We start from the raw sequence: 23,834 nt of genomic DNA on the forward strand, positions 1-23,834 counted from the left end.
TTAAATTTTTGTGGGTTGTTTTCATTTATTAAATCTTTGCGCATGAAAAACAGTCTACATGACAGTATATATTTTTTTCATGCTACTAACTCCTCAATGATAAGAACCATTCATACTTAACAAGTTCAATATTTCAAAAGTTTTCTGTAGTGCACAACCTTTTTTTAATGTCCCACTCCATCCAGGCTGTGATTGGTTGGTTGCACATTGGTGTATGAGCTCCTTTAGGCACCTGATCTTCTCCCTGCTCTGTCTCCGCCGACAGAGATTAGCTGGCAGGCGAGAACGGGAACAAACACGCAGCTCATGATACCCCTTCTGCGAAGACACAGTGTAAGTCATGGTAAGACATTTGTTGCAAAAACATTGAACAAACTAATAGATTTTTACCCCAAATTAAAAAAAGAGCAATTTAAAATCAAGACCTGCTCAGGTCAGTGCTCTGCAGAGCTGTATGCAACTTTTGCTCTAAATTACACAATACAACCTTCATGATGGTGTCCTTCATGAAGGACAATAAGGGTGGCAAGGGAACCGTTTGTGTTGTGAGCCAAACAAAAACACACAAAGCCACGCGTGTTTGTTTTTGTTTTCATTTCAACCGCAGTGTTATGCAAGGATGCATTCTAGAGGAAGAGGAAGAAAACACATTCTCAGTGGACAGTGATGCTTGAAGATACTGTTTGGCAAGTGTGTGTATGAGCACTAAACTCTCAGTTTGATTTTCAATAAATTTTCATTTGTTTGTCTGATGTCTGATGGTGTGAGGTATGTTACTGTTGCACCTGCTGTTCCAGTGAAAGAGGAAACCGATCACGTCTTCAGCTGGAAGAATGAATGATGTCGTGGATTCGCTCCCTGGATTGTCTTTTGATGGTTGCTGCAGTTCAAGGGAGTTATCACATAGAGTAAACATGAGTGTTACGGCTGCCCTGTGTCACTGCTGCCTGTGTTTCTCCCTGCATGTGTTACACTCTGAGGCGGGGGATTGGCTGGACTTCGGCAGGCCTGGCTGATCCCGCCTCCCACCTCCGACGATTCTGATTGGAGCGGCACACCACCCCTTCTCCAATCGCCAAGCTGCCTGCAGGACCGCCTTCGTGCCTTCCCCCTCAAATAGGCTGGTGTGCTGCTGGTTCGAGGCAGCTACCTTTTGCCATGTGGTTTTCCCTGACGCTGGTCCTAACCTTGAACTCTGTGTGCGCGCGCGTATCCTCAGTGGAAACAGCTTCTGTGTTTGTTAGATCTGTGTGTTACTGAGAGTTGGTAACTCACCTGGGCTGATCCCAGTAGGTGGTCTACAGACTTGGGCTAGGGGAAGCTCGTTCACTGATTACCCACACCTGTTAGTTAAATACTTGTTTAGTGACACTAGGTTCAGGGGTGCTGCGCTCCCCGTGTTTTTTCCACTTCTGAACAACGGCTAGAGAGGTTTTTGTTTATCCTTTTTCAAGTAGTTTAGTAATCCCCCACGTAGGAGGGATCTCTTTTTGTTATATTTGGTTCTTTGTTTTTACGCAGCACCCACTTGCCCATTTTCTGTTTGACCATTTTGTGTGTATCCGACTGCCTAATAAATAATCTTTCCACCCATACCAAATCCATCTGGTTTATGTTTACGTCTCTCCTACCCCTAGACAGCGGGGACGTAACATTTTGTTTCATTATCAAATGTAGGATATAAATCTGTGTAAATGTTATGTTGTGCATGTATCCTTTACATTAAATGTAGCAATTTCACAACATAAAAATACTACATTTTAATTAAAGGGACAAAGCAAAATATACTTAAAATATCAAATGTAAAAGTATGCAGTCTGAAGCAGAATGGCTCTTGTCACTGTTATAAATCTTAGATTATTATATTATTGAATTGTTATTGCTGGTGCATTTTAATGCTGTGACTTGGTCAAGCGTATTTTTATAACTTAATATACTGTTGGTAAGGACCAAGTGAGGAAAGCAGGTGACTGAATCCTCAGGGACCCCAAACAGCAGTGGAGTAAAAAGTAGGCTATTTTCCTCTGAAATGTAGTGGAGGTCAAGTAGAAAGTTGCATGAAATGGAAATACTCTCACAGCTGCCTTAAAATAGTACAAGTCCAGTGGTTGATAAATGAACTCTATTACATCCCACCGCTGGTGAAGAGGTTCACATTTAGTTTATTTGTGCAGGTCGTGTTCTCCCGTGTGTATTAAATAATGTGTCATTTTATTTAGAGTGAGATCAGATTCCAGTTTTGTCTCTACACTTTGGGTTCCACTTGGATCATGGACAGTATCTAACATTTTTTTTTTTTTTTTTACAAACATACTGACGAGCCATCTGCTGAGCAGTTTTCTTTTTCTTTGGTCAGATGTGTACAAAAAGGTATTTAAGATGAAATAAAAACACGGCACACATCACCTGTTGTTCCAATGAAACAGGAAACTGATTTTATCTCAAACTGGGGGATTGAAGTCGAACCAGTTACAAACAGAAAGTAGTAAACAAACAATAAAGAATTTTTCGCTTGTATGCTGCTTTGATATGAGAGTAATGTGACAGACTAGTTAACCCTTTTTTGTTATTAGGTGGAAGTATCATGCATTTCTCTCAGCATGTCATGCTTTATATATATATATATATATATATATATTATAGAGGCCTAATATATGAATGTGAAATTGATGGATTGATTAGGAAAGAGTGAATGTTGAAGAAGAATATATTATATACTTGAATGACTTGTACACTTGATGCACTCAAATACAAAAAAAAAGCCCACAACAAAGTAGTTCCACCAATCTGCATCTCTTAGCCACTGTGGCGCTTTGACGGGCTGCATCAAAGGAATACTTCAACATTTTAGGAAATTCACTCATTTACTTTGTTGCTGTGAGATAGATAATATTTATACCACTCTCGTGTCTGTATATAAAGCTAGCAGCTTTAAGCTTAGCTCAGCAGAAAAAGCTCACCTGGCTCTGTCAAAAGGTAACAATATCTGCATCTAAATCTCACAGTGAGAGCGGTATTGATCTTTTCATCTAACTCAGCAAGAAATATTACTTTATTTATGTAACTGGATTTAGATAAGATTATGCATTAGTAAAAATGACATGAGATGCATAAGTTGTATATAAACATGCACCCAGAAGAAGCCAAAACAAACAAACACATTGCCACACGTACAAAATAATTTTTTTTTTACTTTTGTAGACACACTGATGTAGTTCAAATTCTTTGAGGAGGAACTCTTTCACCCTAAATTCTGAAGAAGTCCCGCCTCCAGGTATTCAGAAGTTGTTTAAAAGGAGACTTCACAGAGTCACACTGATCTGAGGAGGGTCGATGCATCATCTCAGTTCTTAAGGTAAACAATGTTTTTAGTTGTAAATAACATTGGTGGTTAAAATAATAATGTTGCATCTTTTTGAGAAAAAAACATTTGTCTTTACAGTTATAATAGTATATTCACCCAATTAACTTTAAGAAGACTTAAATAAGATTAAGGAGAAGCTCGTTCAGCTGTAGTGACATAAGTGATGCAGCAGATTACAAGCAAGAAAATAGGTGATTTGACATTCATTTAAACAACTAAATATTACTGATGTCTGTTTTTTATGCATCCATGTGATAAAGAAAATACAAAATATATATAATGCTCAGGGATTCTCACAATGCAGAGTATCTGTTGGGGAATTCACTTGTTATGACAGCTTCGTGTGCACACAACCGACAGAAAATGCACATTAGATAAGAAATGGAATTGAAAAATACAACATTTTGGAGAATTATATAAAAAAATATATGTTTTTATATACAGATGCAATTGATATGAACATTCAGGTCACAGCAGGAGGTAGTGGCATGGTGTACAAAAAAAAAATATATATATATATCTATAATGATTGCACAGGACAAGAAATATATCCGCAGTGTAGTTTAGGGTGAATTATATATATATATACAGATATAGATGTATTGAAATAGATGTGTGTATATATATATACAAATTTGATGAGTGACAGGGATGAGTATTGATGTTACAGAGTGTTATGTTTTGTCATTGCTGTGTCTGACAGCCGTTGGGATAAATCACCTGCATATTTTTGTTGTCTTTCGTAGGGCACAGGATTGTGGCATTGTTTAAAAGGTAAATTGTGGTCATTTTCATTTTCTTAGTATAACCATTCATCTTTTCATTATACAATATTTATACAATTATAAAATGTGTACAAAAACAGACTTACAGTACAAGAACGGTCAGTTTATTGTACAGCAACAATGACCTTTGAATTTTAGTGTATGTGATACTGTTACCTTGACATACTGCGCAGAGAAGAACCTTCTTGGACTTTACAACAGCCTGTTTCTTTGCTATGTATGCTGCGTTAATTTGTGATGTGCAGAAATAAGCTAGACTTGCCCTGAACCTGAATGTGCAGGGCTGGACGTGCAGTAGCGCATTTGTTGCCCTAGGCAAGCTTCCCCTGGGGCTGACTCTTGATCTTTTTTTCCTGGTTCATAGAGGAAATGAGTCTGTACAGCTGGTTTGGATTCTTGCTGTTTGTCCTCCACAGTCTCCCAGTCGCAACAGGTAAACTGACACACATAAGATTTATTAACATCCTCTTATTTCCATCAACATGGTAAAACCTGCGGAGCTTCTCTCAGAAGGGAACTTTTGGAAATATGTCTTTCCCCATTCTTGGATTCTATATGTTGTATGTATATTTACCTTACACTTTGGCTGTAGATATGTGTTGTTAGCTTAACTTTAAAAATAAATTTTCCTGTGTTTTATCATTTCAGAGGATTTCTTTCCTGACATGTCTCGTTCTGCTATCCCCGTCACATTTGGCTTCTCTTTCATGTCCATTCTCATAGTCGTCTTTTATGCGTATAAATGGAAACAAAATCAAAACAGTAAGTCAGTCAATGTATACATGTCACAATTTAAAATGTAAAAAGTAGTCTGAACGTTTATATTAAAATCAGATTCATTGCATGATAATGTAAGTATTTTGTAATTTTATGCTGCGAGTTATAGGAAAGCATTTCTAATCACAGGGATGAAACGTGTTTCTTGTGTTTCTGACAGAAGGAAACAAAGAGAAGGAGCATCTTAAGACAGCTGAGAGGAATCCAATAAACCCTTTGCACAGTGTTCAAAGAGAAAATAATACCAAGGATGTAAGTAAAGAAAAGGTATGTCAAAAGTCTGATCTGATAAAGGAGATCAGAGGTAAATCAAAAACAAAAAAAAAGATGTGACTGAGAAGTAAATGAGGGAAATGTGTTGCTATCTATCTGAAAATTAAGTTTTGAGAAATTTCACCAAAGCTGGACCTCCACAGCACATTGTAAATGAATTAAGTTACATCACGATTACTAATAGGTTCAGCAGAATATCAATTTGAATCGTTTCCAAAGTTCAGTTTCCCAGTATTTACAAAAATAATTAAGACTAAAATGTTGGCATTCCTTGTTCCCCACACTACTGCTTCCTTCCACTGTGACTACATTTAAGTACCAGTAGGAACCAGTAACAGGGTTCGGTAGGCAGGTAAGCTGTCAGGTAAAAGGCCAACAAACCAATAGGGAATTAACAAAGTCTTGACAATATGGTGACGATCACAAAGCAGGAAAGCAGTCCAACACAAGCAAACATGTCCAGAAAGTAACAAGCACAATACAGAGAGAAACAAAGAATAAATCCAGCAAAACACAGAGAGAACTCCAGGAAATGGCTGGCATGACAACAAACAACAGGAACACACTGACTTAAATATACTAGAGGGAGGTGATTACCAAGACACAGGTGGAAACAATCAGGGTGGAGAAAACAATCAAAGCATCAGTGGGTGGTGATGGTGCCATGTAAGACACATATCTTTGTCGTGAGAGACCCGGGTTCAATCCCCCCCACTGTGAATCCACTGTTGTGTCCCCGAGCAAGACACTTAACCCCTAGTTGCTCCAGATTTATGTCATAAATAGCAATTGTAAGTCGCTTTGGATATAAGCGTCAGCTAAATGAATAAATGTAAATGTAAGCAGAAAACACAAGAGCAGGAAGTGAACAGAAACGAGAGGAGAGGGAAACAAATGAATGACAAAGAACGAAAAACAGACCAAAAAGGAGGTTTTTAAAAAATAAAACCCATCAAGACAAGATGCTGATATGCAAAGTGTGTTATCTTTAGACGGAGCCAGGTAGTGCCTCCCCCTGCTACAGGGTGAATTGCAATAATTTTGTTTTTATGTAGAAGAATGGTTATGTTGTCTCTGAAATTGTCCTTAGGTGTGAATTTGAGTGTGAGTGGTTGTCTGTCTATGTGTGGCCCTGTGATGAACTGGCGACCTGTCCAGGGTGTACCCCGCCTTTCGCCCAATGTAAGCTGGGATTGGCTCCAGTCCCCGCGACCCTGTAGGCAGGATAAGCAGTTGACGATGGATGGCTGGATGGTTTCTAGCCCAAAGTAGTCCAGATCACATGATAACACTATCATGGGTTTGGGGCACTCATCTATGTTCACAATATACACCACACCTCCATTTATATTGTCTAAGACAACATGATGGTGGGGTTACAATACACCGACATGCTGGATTACAGTGCTACGTTTCAGCCAGGGGTAGAAATAGAAAGCAACAGTCTGCATAAACCTGAAAAATGCCACACAAATCTCCAACGAAAACACCCATGAATAGAGCTGTCGACACTGCTACATGCTCTCTCCCTGGTGATAGAGGATAATGTGTATAGGATAAAGGATAAAACATGCCCTGGACCTAAAATAGCTTCTAGGCTGCCAAAATTGAAATGATTTTAAACTTTGCTAAGATAGTATATTTTCAATCATTCAAGTTTCAGCATGTAAAAGTCAATCACAGTCACTCAAATGTTTTTGCCTCTAACAGTTAGGCCAGTACTACAGCCTGTGACATCCTGCAGTGAAACACAGCTGTCTCTCTGTCTCTCTGTCTCTCTGTCTCTCTGTCAGCTGGATAAATCTGAAAGGACAATGAAGGACACTCTTCAAGGAATGCGGGAGTCTTTTCCACAGCTGAAGTTCACCCTTGCCATGCTCAGGATTCAAAGAGTAACACAAACACACACACAGACACAGACACACATGTCTAAACATCTAAATCAAGCATTGTGTTAAATGTCATGGTGGTTTCAGTTATCGACGTCATCATCAATTTACAATGTGTCTGATTCTGTTCAGTTAAAACTCAACAACCAACAGGGTACAAAGCCATAATTCTAAAGATTTTAAATGACTGACCATCTGTAATTTAAGGCTTATAATGGGCCTCATGAGACCAAACCTGAACTTATTAATTCACCATAATTATACATAGTGGGTAGAAATTCTTACTAGTTCAGCCTGAGCTGAAGCAACACTGTAAATCAAATAGATGAGATTACAAAGAGTTATTCATTCTTTATCTATCTACCTTTTCTGAAATACCTCAAAACTGAAAGTAACTTTATTCATACCATGAGATGGCAAATACATACAAGTATACACAAGTACTTGCAACTCTCAATAAAAAGTATATATTGAGAGAACATACAGAAAGGTACATCAAACTACAGGTAATCATATTTTCCATTATTTTCACGTATCAGAACATCTGCTTGTATGTTAATGGGGACAAATATGACAGACTGGATTCTCTGGTGATGACTACAGTAACACGTTTTCTACACCTTTGACTTTGCTCTGATGGTAAAACTAAAGATCCAGCAAGTGCTTGGATTTTGGTGGATCTTTTGATTTCATGAATTAGATTTTTTGTTTTTTTTCAATCTTAACTTAGATGCTTTAGTAAAAAAAACATCTCTCCACCTGATCTCTCTTCATCTTCTTTTTCAGATGGAGGATGAAATAAATAAAATTCTGCAGCTTCGAGTTAAGAATCCGAGGGTGGCGAAGAACGAGGAGTTCCTGATGTTGGAACTGGAGACCATGAAAGAGAAACAGATAGAGGTTAATCTCTTCAAATAAAACTTTGTTTGTTTATTAAGATATCAAGCCATCTCTGTTTTATTAATAATTAATTAATTATAATTAGGTCTACATAATTATTCAGAGGTGTAAAGTAACTAATTACAAATAATTCATTACTGTACTTAAATAGTTTTTTTCAGGATTTTTACTTTAAGTATTTTGATATATAAAAATGTACATTCTGCACCAGACCATCATTACTCAGTTTTCCTTATTATGATTCACTTACACTGCTGTATTCAAATCTGACTTGAATGAATTTAAAAACATAATTTGCTTATTGTAAGATCAATAGATGTGATTGTGTAGTACTTTATACTTTTGATACGTAAGTATTTTTTAAAACCAGGATTAATGTGGTATCTATATTTTTACTTGGGTAGGACATTTTAGTACTTATCCCACCACTGCAATTTAATAAATTTACCTTTCATTGTGAATATAACAATGAATAGAACATACACCATTCAAACAATACCATAAGAAAATTGTCAACAAAATGTCTCCTTCATTTACTCATACATTTGGAAACACTTAACACTTACTTACACATTTATACTATTTACTTACTTTGTCAGTCTTAAAGTTTTACCAAAGGCTCTTATTTGAAACAGTCAAAATGGTGACATCTGCTGCACGGGCAAATAACCAAGAGATACAGGCTGGACTGTTGTGAAATGACAAACAAATAAAGCTGAGCAAAATGGCCAAAAATGTTATCACGTAAGAACATAAAAAAACATAAAGAGAAACATCTCAATAGGGAAATTAAGTGCTAATTTGTTTGTGATTCAAATGAATTGAATCAAACATTTATTGCCAATATATTGAACATTTTTTATTGTTATTGAGGAAAACTATATTGGGATAATAATCAGTATTGTTTTATTGGCCAGCACTAAGCACAAACGGTGAAAGATCAACAGCTCTCTCTGTCTGTCTGTTAGCTGGAAAAATCTAAGATGTTAATGGCGGACACCGTTAAAGGAATGCGGGAGTCTTTTCATCAGCTGAAGTTCGCCCTTGCCTTTCACAGGATGCAGAAAGTAATACACATACACACACACACACACCCGATATGCACACTGTCTTCCACCACATAAGGACACATTACATGTTGTATTAGATGTGTCATGTGTGAAATTCTGTGATGTGCCTGATTCTGTTCAGTTAAAAATCAACAGTAGTCAGGGTGCAAAGGTCAAAGCCATAGTGCCTGACATTTCAAGTGACTGATGTCGTGTCTCTCCATGTCCTAGCCAGTTATTAAGAGCTACTTAAAAGAATAAAGGAACAAAGGTTACTTTTACAATCTCCAACTATTATTTTGGATGAGAGGTCACAGAAAATGTTTGTACTGAAAAGTACATTTGTGATATCTGCTATTTAAGTCTCATAATGGGCCTAATGACACCAAATATGAATCTTTTTATTCACCATAAAAATACATGGTACCTTTCCTAAATGGGATTTTTCTTTCTTTGAAAAACAAACATTTCCCCACCTGATCTCCGCTCATCTTCTTTCTTCTGTCAGTTGGAGGATAAAAAAGATGAAAATCAGCATTTCCAAGAGAAGAATCAGGAGATGGAGGTACTGAGGAGGGAGCTGGAGACCGAGAAAGAACAGGTTAATCTCTTCACCTAAAGCTTTATTTATTTGTTGAGATATCAGCTTATCTCTCCATATTTTCCTACAAGATATGCATTTGTTTTTAGACTCCTTGTTTGTTGTTAATTTCTGCTTCAAAATTGTCAAACAAAATTATGTAATTACAACAACTAGTACTGTTACTGCTACTACCACTAACAGCACTACCTGTTAGTCCAGTATAAATATGTTCTACTTGCAGCATTAGGTATGACTTTTCCACAGTAGCCTATTAACTAAGTCTACACTATTACATTTTCCCTTCTTTTAAAATACTTCAAGCTTTCTGTTATTTGTGTTTGAACTTTAGCTAGTTCAGAAATTTTGCTTTCTGACACACTGAACGAGCATGAAGCACTTGTTCTGATATTGATTTATTATTTCAATGCATTTCATAAAGTGAAAATGGTGCCATCTGCTGGATGGGCCTTGGTACAGACTTACAATTTACATGTAATAAGGAACTGAGAAGGCAGTTACTTCTATAAAGAGATTTAAATTCCAAAACTGGACAGGAAGAAGACAGACTTAAATACAGAAGCGACGGCAGGGTGATTAGACACAGGTGGAACACATTACGTAGGACAGACAATCAACCAGGCACACAAAGGCAGGAAGCAAAGTTACACACGACACACAAGGAAGGATACTTGTATGACCTTTTATTTTACTATCATAAGTTTTACTGTTAACTGTAACTGACACGTGTTAATCAAACAAACACGTGTGTATTTAGTGTTGTCTGTCTTGCTCTCCTCTCTCCTGGAGGTCGAGCAGCTTCACGAGGAGAATCAGATGATGGAGAACAACCTGCAGACCCTGAACAAAGAGCTGGAGACCAAGAACAAAGAGGTTACATTCAATGTTATTTCTGTTATTTAACAGATGTACTCATCGCTCCCTCTTTATGTCTTCTGCTTTAGCTGAGATTTCTAAAAATGCTTTCAGTACTTAGACGTCCTTACCCTTAAAGTTGCACTTTTTTTCAACCTTTTTACTTCTTTCAGTGCATGTATGTGACAATTCAACTGTTTCCAGTTCTTTCATTTAATCTGACACTTTTGCATTTCAATTTACTTTTAAAAAATGACCTCTTTACCTTTAAATGCCAGTTACTCTTCTCGGTGCTTACATTTCAACTGCCACTTCTTTTAGCCCATCAGGTTCAATCGCTAATTAATTTTCTTTTAGTACTTCAACTTAAGTTCGATTATTTGCTTCAACCACACCTCTGACATGGAAACACACTGAACAGGCCATATTTCTTCAGCTTCTCAGACATTACTAAACTTCAAAACCAAGTCTAGCTCCCTGAACAAGTTTTGTTGTTCTTCTCTTTTTTTTTTTAGCTTTGTGACTCCAAGCTTCAGATTGAATCCCTCATGAAGAAGAATCAGGACTTTGAGCGACAGCTGACTGAAATGAGACACAAGCACAAGCAGGAGTTGACGGTAAAGTGATAAAATACTGATGGAGTCTGAAGTTTTGTATTAATATTATTACTCTTACCGTTGTTGTTGTCATTTACAGTCAGCTGACATGAACAGGAGACAGACCTGTGAAGAGCTTAAGGAGACCCAATCTCAACTGGAAAAGAAGACCGCAGACATCAGGAACCTGCGGAGAGAGGTACACAAACACACACACACACACACATTGCTCCACCTAATGTTCAAAACTCCGCAGTTTTCTTTACTTGAATAGCTGACATCTTTTAATTGGTTGACTTTCACCCCTCTCCCTTTCTCCTCCAAGTTTGACGACAAACTAAAGACGAAGATGGAGATCAAGAACAAAGAGGTTGATACCTTCAACTTAATCTTATTGTATTTATTTAGATTGAGTCTCCCTAACCAAATAAGTATTGTGCATAACTCTAAACAAACAGTAACCATAGCAATACTAGTTTTATTTTGTGATAGTTGTTTGTAGTTTTATGTTGTTCTGCTAACAGGGTCAGAAAACTCTTTTGTTTTATTCTCGAGGGCAGTTACAATATACAAACCTGTGCAACAACCTAATCCCTCACACCAACAAACACACACAGATTTCAGTTTCTCAGAGTTCACATTCGTATGTGTAGAAAGCTCTAGACTTCAAAACTAAGTCCAGTTCCCTGAACACATCTTTCTTCTCTTTTGCTTTTAGCTTTGTGAGTCTAAGCTTCAATTTGAATCTCTAAAGAAGAAGAATCAGGAGTTTGAGAGACAGCTGACTGAACTACAAGAGAGGCACAAGCAGGAGGTAAAGTCTTAAGTTTTGTATCCTTGTGAATAATATTATGGTTATAGTTATAGTCATTTACTCTGCCTTTTATCATAATCCCTCTGCTTTGTCAGCAATACAATATTTAAACTTGTCACAATAGTTTTGTCTACAAATAAATAAAAGATTTTAAGATGTTTAACTTCTAGCCAGTCAAAACTAAGTAGTCATCCAGGTCTCTGTATAACATTTACTTGACAAAATCTCATCTCATCTCCACTCAGTTGGAAAAGAGGCTTCAGGATGAGCAGCAGTGGAGGGAGGATGTTGAGAAAGAGGTGGAGATGCTGAAGAAGGAGCTGGAGAAGGAGAAGCAGGTCGTTTTACCTAAAGCGGTGCTTTTTATTAATCTTTTCACTTATTTTTGTCAATTTTTATCTTTTCCATGATACCACTTTGGCCCAGATGATTCAAACTAAAACTGCATTCAAGTGCAATATTCCTGAGAATTCAAATTCAAATTAGCTTTATTTATTATTAGCTATTATATATTATTTATCTATAGCAACAATATTGCCAAAGTTTCATTTCATTTAAATTTTTCAATTTTATTTATATAGCGCCAAATCACAACAACAATTATCTCACAGCGCTTTTCATAAAAGAGCAGGTCTAGACCGTACTCTGTGATGATATTTACAGAAGCCCAACAGTTCCCACCAAGAGCAAGCACTAAAGCTACATATAAAGAACATAAGGACAATTAATCTCATACATTTCATTAGATAAGGAAATAAAACAGCATAAGTTGTTTGTGTGTGTTAAGTATGTTAAATTAAAATAATATATTAAATTAAAATAAATAAATAAAACAGTAAGCGTGTGTGTGTGTGTGTGTGTTAAAAAAATTAAAATAAAATAAATAGATAAAATTGTGTGTGTGTATATTAATAGGCAAAAAAAAAAGACTAAAATAATCTGTATCAAATGTGACATTTAAAAACACAACAATTACAATAACAATCAAAATAATAAATAAAACTAACTTTTATGCCTTCAGACAATGGGAGCAGGGGTGTCAGGAGCTGAACAATCTCTGAATGAATCTGACATTCAGGAGCAGGAGGTAAAGTCTTCAGTTTTGTATCCTTGTGAATAATATTATGGTTATAGTTATAGTCATTTACTCTGCCTTTTATCATAATTTCTCTGCTTTGCCAGCAATACAATATTTAAACTTGTCACAATAGTTTTGTCTATAAATAAATACTTTTAAGGTACAGCCAGTCAATAATTTGTAGTCATCCAGGTCTCTGTATAACATTTACTTGACAAAATGTCATCTCATCTCCACTCAGTTGGAAAAGAGGCTTCAGGATGAGCAGCAGTGGAGGGAGGATGTTGAGAAAGAGGTGGAGATGCTGAAGAAGGAGCTGGAGAAGGAGAAGCAGGTCTTTTTACCTAAAGCGGTGCTTTTTATTAATCTGTTGTCAATTTTTACCTTTCTATGACACCACTTTGGCACTTTGACCCAGATGATTCAAACTAAAACTGCATTCAAGGGCAGTGCTGCTGAGAAATAAATCTAACTTTTATGTCTTCAGATAACGGGAGCAGAGGTGCCAGGAGCTGAGCAATCTCTGAATGAATCTGACATCTATCTAGCAGAACTTGTGGTGCCAGTGGAAGAGGATTAAGCCCTGGAGAATGGCTGAAGAGGACCACAGCCTGCAGTTTTATATCACCTTTTGTGTGCATGTGGAAACTTATTTCTACAGCTGCAAAACGTTCTTAAACATGAAATGAATGACGATCATTTACTCCCACCATTTCCGTCCATCAGGCTGTCCACAACAACCAGTAACTAAACCCCATTAATCTAGTGATTCGCTTGATGTGGAGCTATTATGTGAACATTCAGTGTCTAAGAACAAAGTAGTGTAGTGTATTACTGTGTTTGGAGTGACTAAAAAAATATGATGAATGACACTTTAGCCGAAGCATTATGTTTATGTCAGGATTGTGCACCACGCTGCTCTCCAGGCTCCTGATCCTGCTGCTTGGAACTAGAGAGCTATCCAGAGTGCTCTCTTTCTGCCCGACCACAGCAGTGGGAAGGCTTGCCAGCTGGAAATTCCAACTGATGACATCCTTTCTAATCACTGACTAGAATCACTGCATATATACACCTCCATGTTAGTGTTGTAGGTTTGCTGAATGTTGAATCCCATTTCACATTGAGTATGAAAGAGAAGAGTGTGACTTACTTACATGCAATGTTTCTTGTTTAGCAAAGAAAATAAAACCTAAACAGTCTCCTGCATCTCACTGCACTTCATCACTGGATTTTTACAGTTTAATCCAGGAAAAAGTTGTTTTGCATTTGTTTTAAACAACTGATGGGATATTTTGCCACTTTTTATTTTCTTTTTTACGTTTTATTTTGTGATTCGGGACGGAACAACAAGAATAAATAGATTTTTTTTGCAGTCACTTCCCATGTACTTTATTGTCGGCACTTTTTACTGTGGGAATAAAATCACCTTATTATATTATTTCTATGATGCACCTCACATCAGCAGCAACATTTTCCTCCTTCTGCAGTTTAGTTTTCTTCTGGCTTTCATTTTCATCATTTCCTAATATTTCAATTATTTTTTAGTTTTAAACATATTAGATTGTTGTTAATTCTCCTGGACAAATTAAACCGATTTCTACTCACACGACTACACTTTTGAACAGAGCAGAAATGTTTTTTTGTTTTTCAAAAAACAACAACTTCTAATGATACTTCAAATGTTGTGCCGCAATTCTGTCTGACAAGACTTTATTACAGTATTTAGAGATGACAGCAGTCAGCTCTGAGTAAGGAGACTCTTATTCGTGCTCAGATAAAAACATTTTCTCAATTAAACCAATATTTTAGAATACATGTGTTATACAGGGTGTCGTGGAAATAGTACATTACCCAATGCAGAATTACATACATAAATGGATTACAACAAACTGTTGTCTTGTGCAAAAAGGACATCTATCACCTATAGGGCAGCGTCAGACATCTGGCCCAGAGCAGAGGACAAACATAACATATAAAGCAGGGATTTAAAAAATAAAATAAAATTTTGTCTATTAATAAACACTCACTCACACACACGTTTACAGTTTTATTATGTAAAATTATGTATTTTTTTTTTCTTAAACATATTAGATTGTTGTTAATTCTCCTTGACATATTAAAACCGATTTCAACTCACTACACTTTTGAACAGAGCAGAGATATTTTTTGTTTTTTTTGTTTAGATATATATATGTATAATTATTTTTCTAGTGATTAATGAGCTGTATAAAATGAAATGTTCTTTTTTTTTTTCGTGCCAATAAAGCTAGATTGAATTGAATTGAACACTCCCTCACACAGTGGCCTTGAAAACTCCACTTCCCATGGAAATAATTTCACAGATATTTACACACACACACGCACACACAATGGGATGTCCTAGTGGACAGTATCATTTCAGAGAAGGTGACTATGAGTACATAATGGTAGATACATAATTATCACCATGAATATAAGATAGATTTTCTGCCACCACACAGCATTTTATCAAAGACATAAAACTGCAACAAGTGGTGATCGGTGCTATTAAGGCTCTTTATTAACATAATCCTCTAATTCAGTGTAGAATTATTTAAAAATTATTGAATGCTAGTATCTTTCTTCTGAAATTTGAAGTGTCCACATGGGGGTGCCACAGGTTTCAGTTTATTTACATTGTACATAAATGATGTTAGAAAGAACTAGAGGGAAAAAAATTAAACTCTAAAATGGTATTTACAAGCAAAATCATTACATTATATACATACATTTCAAGCAGTGAGACAGTCTATATTTGTTTTACAGTTTGTTTCTGGCATTATAATTTATCCTCTTTATTAATGTCTATTTCATTTGTTGGTTACATGTTGCTTCATTTGATAAAAATCAACTTTGCTTCTGTTTGGGCCATGACTGTCAAAAAGACAATCATGCTGAAATAAAGATTTTTTAAAAACTGTTTTGTGTGGGAGTGAATCTGTCTGTCTAAGTTCTCCAAATAAGTTCTGTATCTGGGAACCTTTGGAAATTTAGTTTTCTTGACAGAATCGATTTGATCATCTTCTGCAAAATGGGTCAAAACTCAAAGACAGTGTTTGGTGTGTATATATATATATATATATATATATATATATATATATATATATGTGTTGCACTGCATGAGGCCAATGGTGGGCAAAAACAAAAGTGTTGTGTTTATAATTTTGTTCAGTGTATATTTCATTGAGAATGTACATGACTGTGTTATAGTATACACTTTTTACATTTAAACCATTTTAATTTTACATTACACAGTAAATAAATGCTTTAAAACAGTCTAAGTGAACAGAAGTTGAGGGAGAAAAGAGGGCAGATGGAGGATCAGTTTGCTGCAGTTACATCCATCTTAGCATGACGTCATGTCAGACTCCCTGTCAGCTTTAGATTCCCCTTTCAAATAATGCAAATGTCTCTGCATGTGTAAATATCATTTCATTTCATTTCATGCACAACCCTGGCACATTGCACATATTTGTTTTTAATTGTTAATCACTGTAGTTTTATTTTTTTATTTTGTTATATTGTCAATTTATATATTTATGTACATTTCCTCTTTCGTTGCAATACGTCTGCACAACATAATGCATGTGTAAATATCTGCAAAATTGTTGTTTCTCTGCAAATAGTTGTATTATTTTTCTTTATTCTTTTTATTGTTCTTGTATAACTTGCATTGTCTATTCCATATTTACATGTTCCTACATTTATTTATGTCAACTGTATGTTTGTCTACATGTAGCACCTTTTCACCAAAGCAAATTCCTTGTAAATAAAGCTCCTTCTGATTCTGATGGTTTCCCTCATAACATGACAGAAGGTGAGCCACATCCTGTCTCATGTTTGATTTTTTTATGTCAGACAAAGTATTAATATTGGAGAGGACGGTTAACACGTTTCATATACTAATGTACCACTTGTGTTTTACCATCAGCAGGCCCTGATGCTGCTGCAGCTCCCGTCCTGTCTGTCTCCAGACTCACATGTCTTCTGGAGGGAACAGAGTCAGTCATAAACAGAGACAAGGCTTAAAGTAAGTCACATCATTCTGTGTTGAGTGTGGTTGTGGACATAAACTGGGATGTCATACTTCTTGTGGGGATTAACTGGGAGAAAAGAAAAGAAGGACGTGCAAAACAGTACAGTTGTTTATACTCTTAACAGATGTTTGTGTTTTTGTTTATGCAGCAGAGTGAGTTAAGTTCAGTGTTTAAACTTTAAGTTAATTTTTTAAGACCACCCATTTTCTCACTGCTATAAATGCCGATAACATTGAACCCAGGACCCTGCGTTAAGGACTTGTAGCCCTGGTTCATGGTGCATGTGTTCTGCTGAATGAGCAATGGGGGGCTTTTCTTTAGTAGAGGCCAGGAAGGAAGTGTTGAGGCAAACATTAGATATGCTGAAGGTGATCCAGCCCTGGCTATTCCAACACTTTTACTTAACCATTCTCCTACTTTAAATGCACTTAGATTGGCATCAAAGCAAACATTTCATGCAACTGCAGCCTGAATGCCAGTTAAGCCGTCCGTTCTGTGCTGTTTTCACACTGAAGGTTTTTGTTGTACACTTCTGCTTTTAGATTGTAAGAAAACCGCAAGCGCTGATAACATCTGACCAGATCGGTGTTACATCTGGAGGAAGTGCTCGATAAAGAGTAAACTTACTCCACTGAAGTCTTGCATTCAAATTCTTTCTGAAGCAGAATTGTTAGCAGCAAAATGCATCTAAAGTAAAAGTAGGGCGGTTGAAGGTCCTCTGTCAATGTGACATTATATTATTGGATTATTATTACAAATGCATTTAACACCATTTTATGTTCTAGCTGGTTAAAATGGAGGTAATTTGAACTATTTGTTATGCTATTGGGTAGTTTGAATCATGTTTTAAAGTAGGCCTATATTTGCTCTGTATAACTTTGATCATCAACTAGTTATCAGAAAAATGCATTGGAGTAAAATTCACAATATTTGCCTCTGACTTGTAATGGAGTATAAAGTAGCATAACATGGAAATATCTTTATATAACTTTATACTGCTATGTCATACTTTTCTTAAGTACAAGCAACTCAAAATTATATTCAAGTACAGTATTAAAGTAAATATATTAAGTCACTGTCCACAATCTGCAGCCTCTCATGTGCAGCATGCCATGTTTTTGGGCAAAGCCATCAAATACGATGACGCAAGAAACACCAAACTCAGCAGGGGAGTAGATGGGTAGATCCTTTGTGATGCATAGAAGGAAATAGCATACATTTACACAAGTTTTTTTTAAACCCATTTAAAGAATGCAGAACATGTGGGTTGACACTGTGCATGAGAAAATATGGCATATTGTGCTCATTAGTGTGGTGTGGAAAAGTTCCTGTGAAAGTCACTCTTCATCCTGACAGAATGAAGGCTCCGTCTGTCTCTTTACACCTTGGTAAGTAAAAAACTGAGCTTATTTTTTCCCCAATGTAATTAATTAAGTAATTCCTCTTTTCCGACTTCTTCTATTATGTTCATACATTTAAAATGTGTCCTGTTCTCGTGGGTTCTTGTTCATCTGGCAGCAGCATTATGACTTTGAAGTTGTTTGATCTGTTTGATTGGTCTTCCAAAGAAAACCAGCCATTGTAATACTCTGCTGGAGAAGAAGGCCAGAATAAGTTTATCTTAGTCTTGTATATGAGACAGTCGGTCTATTTGTTTTAGATGATAAAATGCAGATATAGTCATTGCCTTGATGTGGTTGTTGAAGCTCAGGGGTGGATTGGTAATCTGATACACAGGGCAAATGCCCGGTTGGTCGACGAACCTTTTATTTATTTACTTATTTAACTGTTTAAAAAATGGGCCAACGACCGGCCCATAAAGCATGGACAGTGGCCCAATGGGTTATTTTCTATATTGACACTGGGCTGGCCCAATCACATCTCTTACTGGCCCCCACGCCTCCCCCTCGGCTCTCTATTTCCTGCATTGCAGACCAAAATAAATAGTCTTCACGGCTGCCACCAAATGCGCCGGGGCTGCAGTACTTTTAACATCAGCTGCACTTGAAGGAGGAAAGGAGAAAATAAATTTCAATGAAATGTTAATGCTTTGAGAAAAGGTTTATTTACACAAGAAAACATGCATTGCAATGTAAACATAGAAGAAACATTGTCCAAAGAAAGTAATTACTGTGTGATTACTGCTTTATATTCTATTATATTTATATTCTGAATTGTCACCTGCCACCTGAATTTTGTGTTTCCCGCAATATAAATAAAGACATTTCCACCATAAATTGGTGCAGAAAATGTCTCCAGAATGCAGGAAATTAAGAGTTTAATCCTCAAACTTTTCTGGGGGATAAAACCCCCGGACCCCCGATCCTATATTTCATTCATTTTTTTCAAAATAGTACCAAAATATATTCTTGTCTTGGTTTCATGACCCCAATCTTTTGATGAGCTAAGTGTTTTGTCACACCCCAAATCTGAGCCCTTCAATGTCCTCACCACATGTCAAACATACACAGTCTATGAGTGACAATCACAATGATTACTTCAAGGTCAATGATTATTACCTAATAACAAAGCTATCATAAAGTAAGACTGTCACCTACTGCTGGTGATCACTCACTTATACTCATACAGCACTGCATAAGCTATTAGACATTGTTTATGTAGCTAGCATAGTTTCCTAATGCAGTCTTGACTTTGGCAGAGGTGAGGTTATTGTATCAGCATCGCATTGGCTAATTCCACATTGCTGTGAAAATGACTTGTAGGCTACTTGAGTATGAGTTGGGTACTCCATGGTCACCTCCGATTACTATGGAGTCAGTAAATGAGTGCGTATAAGTACACTGATTCACCTGCACTGGCACGTTATCTAGGGCATATACCACTCAGCTGGTTTGGGGGAATATTACAGTAGGTTATTTATGGAAGCATGGTGTATTGGTGAGGGGTGTCGGCCCGATTTTGGCGGGCAGCCCTGCTGAAGCAGAAAACCACACCACATTTCTAGTATTTCTTACTATGTGGCAACTCTGATGACCTTTAATGTGTAACTCTTGCTCTGCTTTTGCAGACCTTGCCGTGCTGCTTGTGTCTGGATTGACTATTTCTGCAAGTAAGCAACGGGAAGTGAAATATTTTCAAGGATATACAAACACTGGTGCAAATATTAGCAAATAAATATGCTCAGCCATCCATCTTCTCTGCTCTGCCTGTCTTTTCTCCAGTCTCTCTGAATGTCAGTCCAAACCGTCAGCAGTTCTTTACGAGAGAGTCAGTCAGTCTGACTTGTGGAGAAGAGGAGAGCTCTGATGGATGGACGCTGAAGAGGATATCAGTAGTAAAGACAGAGAAGTGTGGAGCTGCTCAGGGTTTTGGGAGACGCAATGGTTCCTCCTGCATTGTCTCAGATCTGTCTCCATTATCAGACCGAGGTGTTTACTGGTGTGAACACCGCAGTGGACAGAGGAGCATCAAAGTCACCATCACTGTATCAGGTAGAAGATCTATTCTGGTTCCAGACTTCTTAATCCCCTGTTGTAAATCAACTGGGCCAATTAGTTCTTTCTTGGTAGGGTTTAGAAATGGGGACATGCTCTTCAAATGCTAAAAGCAGAAAAAAAAACATAAAAGAAAGGCCGCAAAAAAAGAGACAAGCACTGATCGTATTGACACAGCTGAACAGTTTCTTGTATGCCGGTATACAGAAATACAACTTTCTTTCATCATCAAGCAAAAGTTAACTGCTTCTAGCAACCAATCCTGCAGCGTCTGTGTTTAAGTCAATGGGCTGGCTGAATAATTTACATCCCAAATACACAGCTCCAGTGAGACAATATCCTTCCTTATAAAAGCTACCTGCACTTTCAAAACTAAACATGGAGAAGAAGCGCTCAGTTTTTTGGGGTCCATATATCTGAAACAAACTCCCAGAAAACTGCAGGTCGGTGAAACTCTGAGTTCTTTTAAATACAGACTGAAGACTTTTCTTTCTACCACTGCCTTTAATTAAATCAAATTTAAGGCTGTAGATAATAACTGTACTGTAAGTTTTACTGTCTTGTTTTATCCTGTTTTTATTCCCTATTTAACTCTTTTAAAGTTTCCATTAAAGTATCTTTTTTATATTTCTATATGTTGCTTTTGTGTTTTATGTAAAGCACTTTTAATTACTTTGTTGCCGAAATGTGCTATACAAATAAACTTCCCTTGCCTTGCCTTCTGTGAACTCTGCAAGCTGCTGCCAAAGCCAAATATTTTTATATTAACAAGTGATCAAAAGATTATGTAATGTGTATTGGGTTGCTTGTAGTGACAAACCTACAGAGAAGTGTCAACCCAATGCTGAAGTTCCACTCAGCTCTATGTAGCGCTGTAGCATATTTCAGCTCATAGTTTTGGTTGTATGGCACATTTACTGTTTTGGTTTGGTTTCATCAAATTAATTCAAGCAGCAGACAGCAAGAAAACTCCTGACGGGGTACGACAACTGTCCAGCATTTAATGTTAAATTCAGTGACTAGCAGGTATAGCATTTAGCAGCTAAAGATACAGATATTTCCCTCAGGAGTCCCTTTCAGCAGAGACCAAACCGCTAAAACAAGAGTGTCTAATGAATTTACATGATTCTAAGTGAATGCTAATGTTTCTCTGTATCTGCTGGATGTGTAAATGGTCGAAGTTTAAAAGTTGGCATCTTCTGCTACGCAAAAGTGGCGCAAAAATGCTCATGCTGCTTTACATTATTTGGTTTAGTTTATGTTCTTGTTCTCTGTGTTGTTCAGATCGTCCTTTTATCATGGAGATCCCTGCACTTCCTGTGATAGCAGGAAGTGACGTTACGCTGCGCTGCAGGAGCAGAAACGGTTCCACCATTCCGGTAAACTTCTTCAAGTATGGCAGACATAGTACCCCGATTGGAGCTGCACCTGAAGGAGAGTTTACCATCAGAAATGTCCAACAGTCTGACGAAGGTTTCTACTGGTGTTCCACTGGTCAGACTGAATCACCATCGAGCAAGCTGAATGTCAGAGGTCAGGACACTAATAATTTCCAAATAAATTAAAATAGCCACCTTTGTAATCTGATCGCAACAGAGTTTCCATGAGTTTTGTTCCACCTACATTTACAGATTCTGTCTCTTAGTAACAGTAACAAAAATAAAACATCAGCACTGCCAGACACAACTACAGTTACTTAAACTTAGCCTTTCAAAGTCAGTTAAAGTTTCCTAAGCTTTGTCTGAGGGGATGCCCACAGTCTCTGACTTGGAAAACCCCTGATATGAATTAGGCCACGACCTCTAGTGGCAGAAGAAGTCAGATGACATAGTATAAAGACCACGAAGACCGTGGTGGGAGGGTGGTGGATAGATGGATGAAGAAAACTCAGGACTTTCACATGTGAAGAAAATAAAAGACGTCATGTTTTAAGTTTAATAACGTTTTGTAAATTATTTACGTCATGTTACTTACACATTGTGCTTATTTTACACACAGTCTTTTTAAAGTGGTTGTTACTAAACCTAACCAAACTATGTTAATAATTTTAATAATAATATATTATTATATATCAGGACAATCAAAGACAAACGGGAAAATGCTCATATGCGTCGTTCTGGGACACCTGACAATCAACCTTTTTTTAGGAATGACATGTTGCTCCTCCACAGCACCTCCTCCTCCTCCCACCAACTCCCCATCTCTCATCTCTACTCTGATCAGAGTGCTCTGCCATCTAGTGGTCATCATTCTCTACTGCATCTGCACTTGCCTGATGATGTCCACCTGCTGCTGCAGGAAGAAAGGTAGCAACTACACACACACTGTAGTTCCTCATGTGAGCATCAGCTACATCTGTTACCTGATCCTTGGTCCTGTGACATTGGTTGCTTTTATATAATCATTTAATTAAAAATTGACAGTTTATGTGCACATTTACACTGACGGCTTCAACAACCTGGTGGCCTATGCATTCCTCCATGGCAGATTCAACACTGGATAAGAATAATGAAAGTTAGATCAGTCTTTAACACTGAACTTGTGACAATCCTGTAGACATTTTAGGGAAGGATGAAAAATAGGCCAGAAACCATGATTATACTGTACGTTCAGATTAAACTTCCCACATAGAGGGATGAGAGGCATCTTTAGGAGGAAGATGAATGCTTACTTTAACTTTAAAGGATAGGTTAACAGTTTTTTAACCTGTTATAAGAATACACAAAAATGGGGATTTTGTCCCCTGTCCCTTCCACTGAAAGTGCATTATGAAGGGATCTTTTAATTGCAAGTTTAAAAAAGAGGAAAGATTTACAGGAAGAAAAACACAGTTTCAGTGTTCTTCTTGATAATTGTTTTAGAACTGACCTGAACAATTGTGAACCTGTCCTTTAATTTAGGTTCTGTATAACATGTGGAAGACAGCAAAATACCTTTGCTGCGCCGACTATGCTGCAAATTTAAGAATACGAGGAAGAAGACTTCACACTAATCTTAACCTAAACTTAATTCTCAATTCTGTTTAACTCTCACTTTCCAAAACCTCACTTTCCAAATAAGTCCTCAACGTCTAGATTACTCACTTTCTTCACTAAGATAAAAATAAGATACAACAACACACATGTTTTGATACTCAAAAACTGAATCTCAACTTCCTAACTTAACCCACAGGAAAGACACCAACTGTCACCATGGAGATGACACAGTGTATTGAAAGCGGGCAGGGATTGCCTAATATCTGTGTTGATGACACAGCTGATGTCACCACTGAGCATGACTTCTGAGCTGAAGAGAGATGGTCTATCTGCACGTCTGTGTTTTACATTAAAGCTGTGATGACACA

The 23,834-nt window shown here is 37.1% G+C and overlaps 2 protein-coding genes and 1 long non-coding RNA gene across 8 annotated transcripts; 2 read left to right on the top strand and 1 right to left on the bottom strand.

The window, feature by feature from the left end:
• LOC119912981 lies at nucleotides 1-1,076 on the bottom strand. Its single transcript, XR_005446321.1, has 3 exons — nucleotides 786-1,076; nucleotides 488-626; nucleotides 1-318 (listed from the first exon to the last, which is right to left on the bottom strand). It is a non-coding gene; the product is annotated as an uncharacterized LOC119912981 (long non-coding RNA).
• Nucleotides 1,077-3,303: 2,227 nt separating this feature from the next.
• LOC119911472 (myosin heavy chain, striated muscle-like) lies at nucleotides 3,304-15,000 on the top strand. 6 transcript variants are annotated; one of them, XM_038730361.1, is made up of 18 exons: nucleotides 3,304-3,355; nucleotides 4,111-4,138; nucleotides 4,514-4,582; nucleotides 4,798-4,911; nucleotides 5,087-5,193; nucleotides 6,993-7,091; nucleotides 7,875-7,988; nucleotides 8,957-9,055; nucleotides 9,546-9,638; nucleotides 10,428-10,511; nucleotides 11,009-11,110; nucleotides 11,190-11,288; nucleotides 11,415-11,459; nucleotides 11,808-11,903; nucleotides 12,149-12,259; nucleotides 12,925-12,990; nucleotides 13,223-13,333; nucleotides 13,469-15,000. In XM_038730361.1, exons 3-18 carry the CDS (start codon nucleotides 4,519-4,521, stop codon nucleotides 13,559-13,561), a joined length of 1,497 nt encoding a protein of 498 aa, XP_038586289.1. In that variant the 5' UTR covers nucleotides 3,304-3,355; nucleotides 4,111-4,138; nucleotides 4,514-4,518; the 3' UTR covers nucleotides 13,562-15,000. The 6 variants fall into 6 exon arrangements, with proteins under 6 accessions (XP_038586289.1, XP_038586291.1, XP_038586290.1 ...); XM_038730363.1 differs by having other exon boundaries at nucleotides 5,087-5,178; XM_038730362.1 differs by having other exon boundaries at nucleotides 12,149-12,244; nucleotides 13,469-14,999.
• A 3,281-nt stretch (nucleotides 15,001-18,281) lies between these two features.
• Nucleotides 18,282-23,834, top strand: LOC119913441 (roundabout homolog 1-like). The gene is made up of 6 exons (XM_038732867.1): nucleotides 18,282-18,424; nucleotides 20,065-20,106; nucleotides 20,219-20,488; nucleotides 21,776-22,024; nucleotides 22,663-22,797; nucleotides 23,663-23,834. Exons 1-6 carry the CDS (start codon nucleotides 18,316-18,318, stop codon nucleotides 23,773-23,775), a joined length of 918 nt encoding a protein of 305 aa, XP_038588795.1. The 5' UTR covers nucleotides 18,282-18,315; the 3' UTR covers nucleotides 23,776-23,834.

This window comes from Micropterus salmoides, unplaced genomic scaffold (genome assembly GCF_014851395.1).
Source record: "Micropterus salmoides isolate LMB-PRFRI ecotype aquatic unplaced genomic scaffold, ASM1485139v1 Ms_hic_scaffold_2, whole genome shotgun sequence".
Classification (NCBI taxonomy): Eukaryota; Metazoa; Chordata; class Actinopteri; order Centrarchiformes; family Centrarchidae; genus Micropterus; species Micropterus salmoides.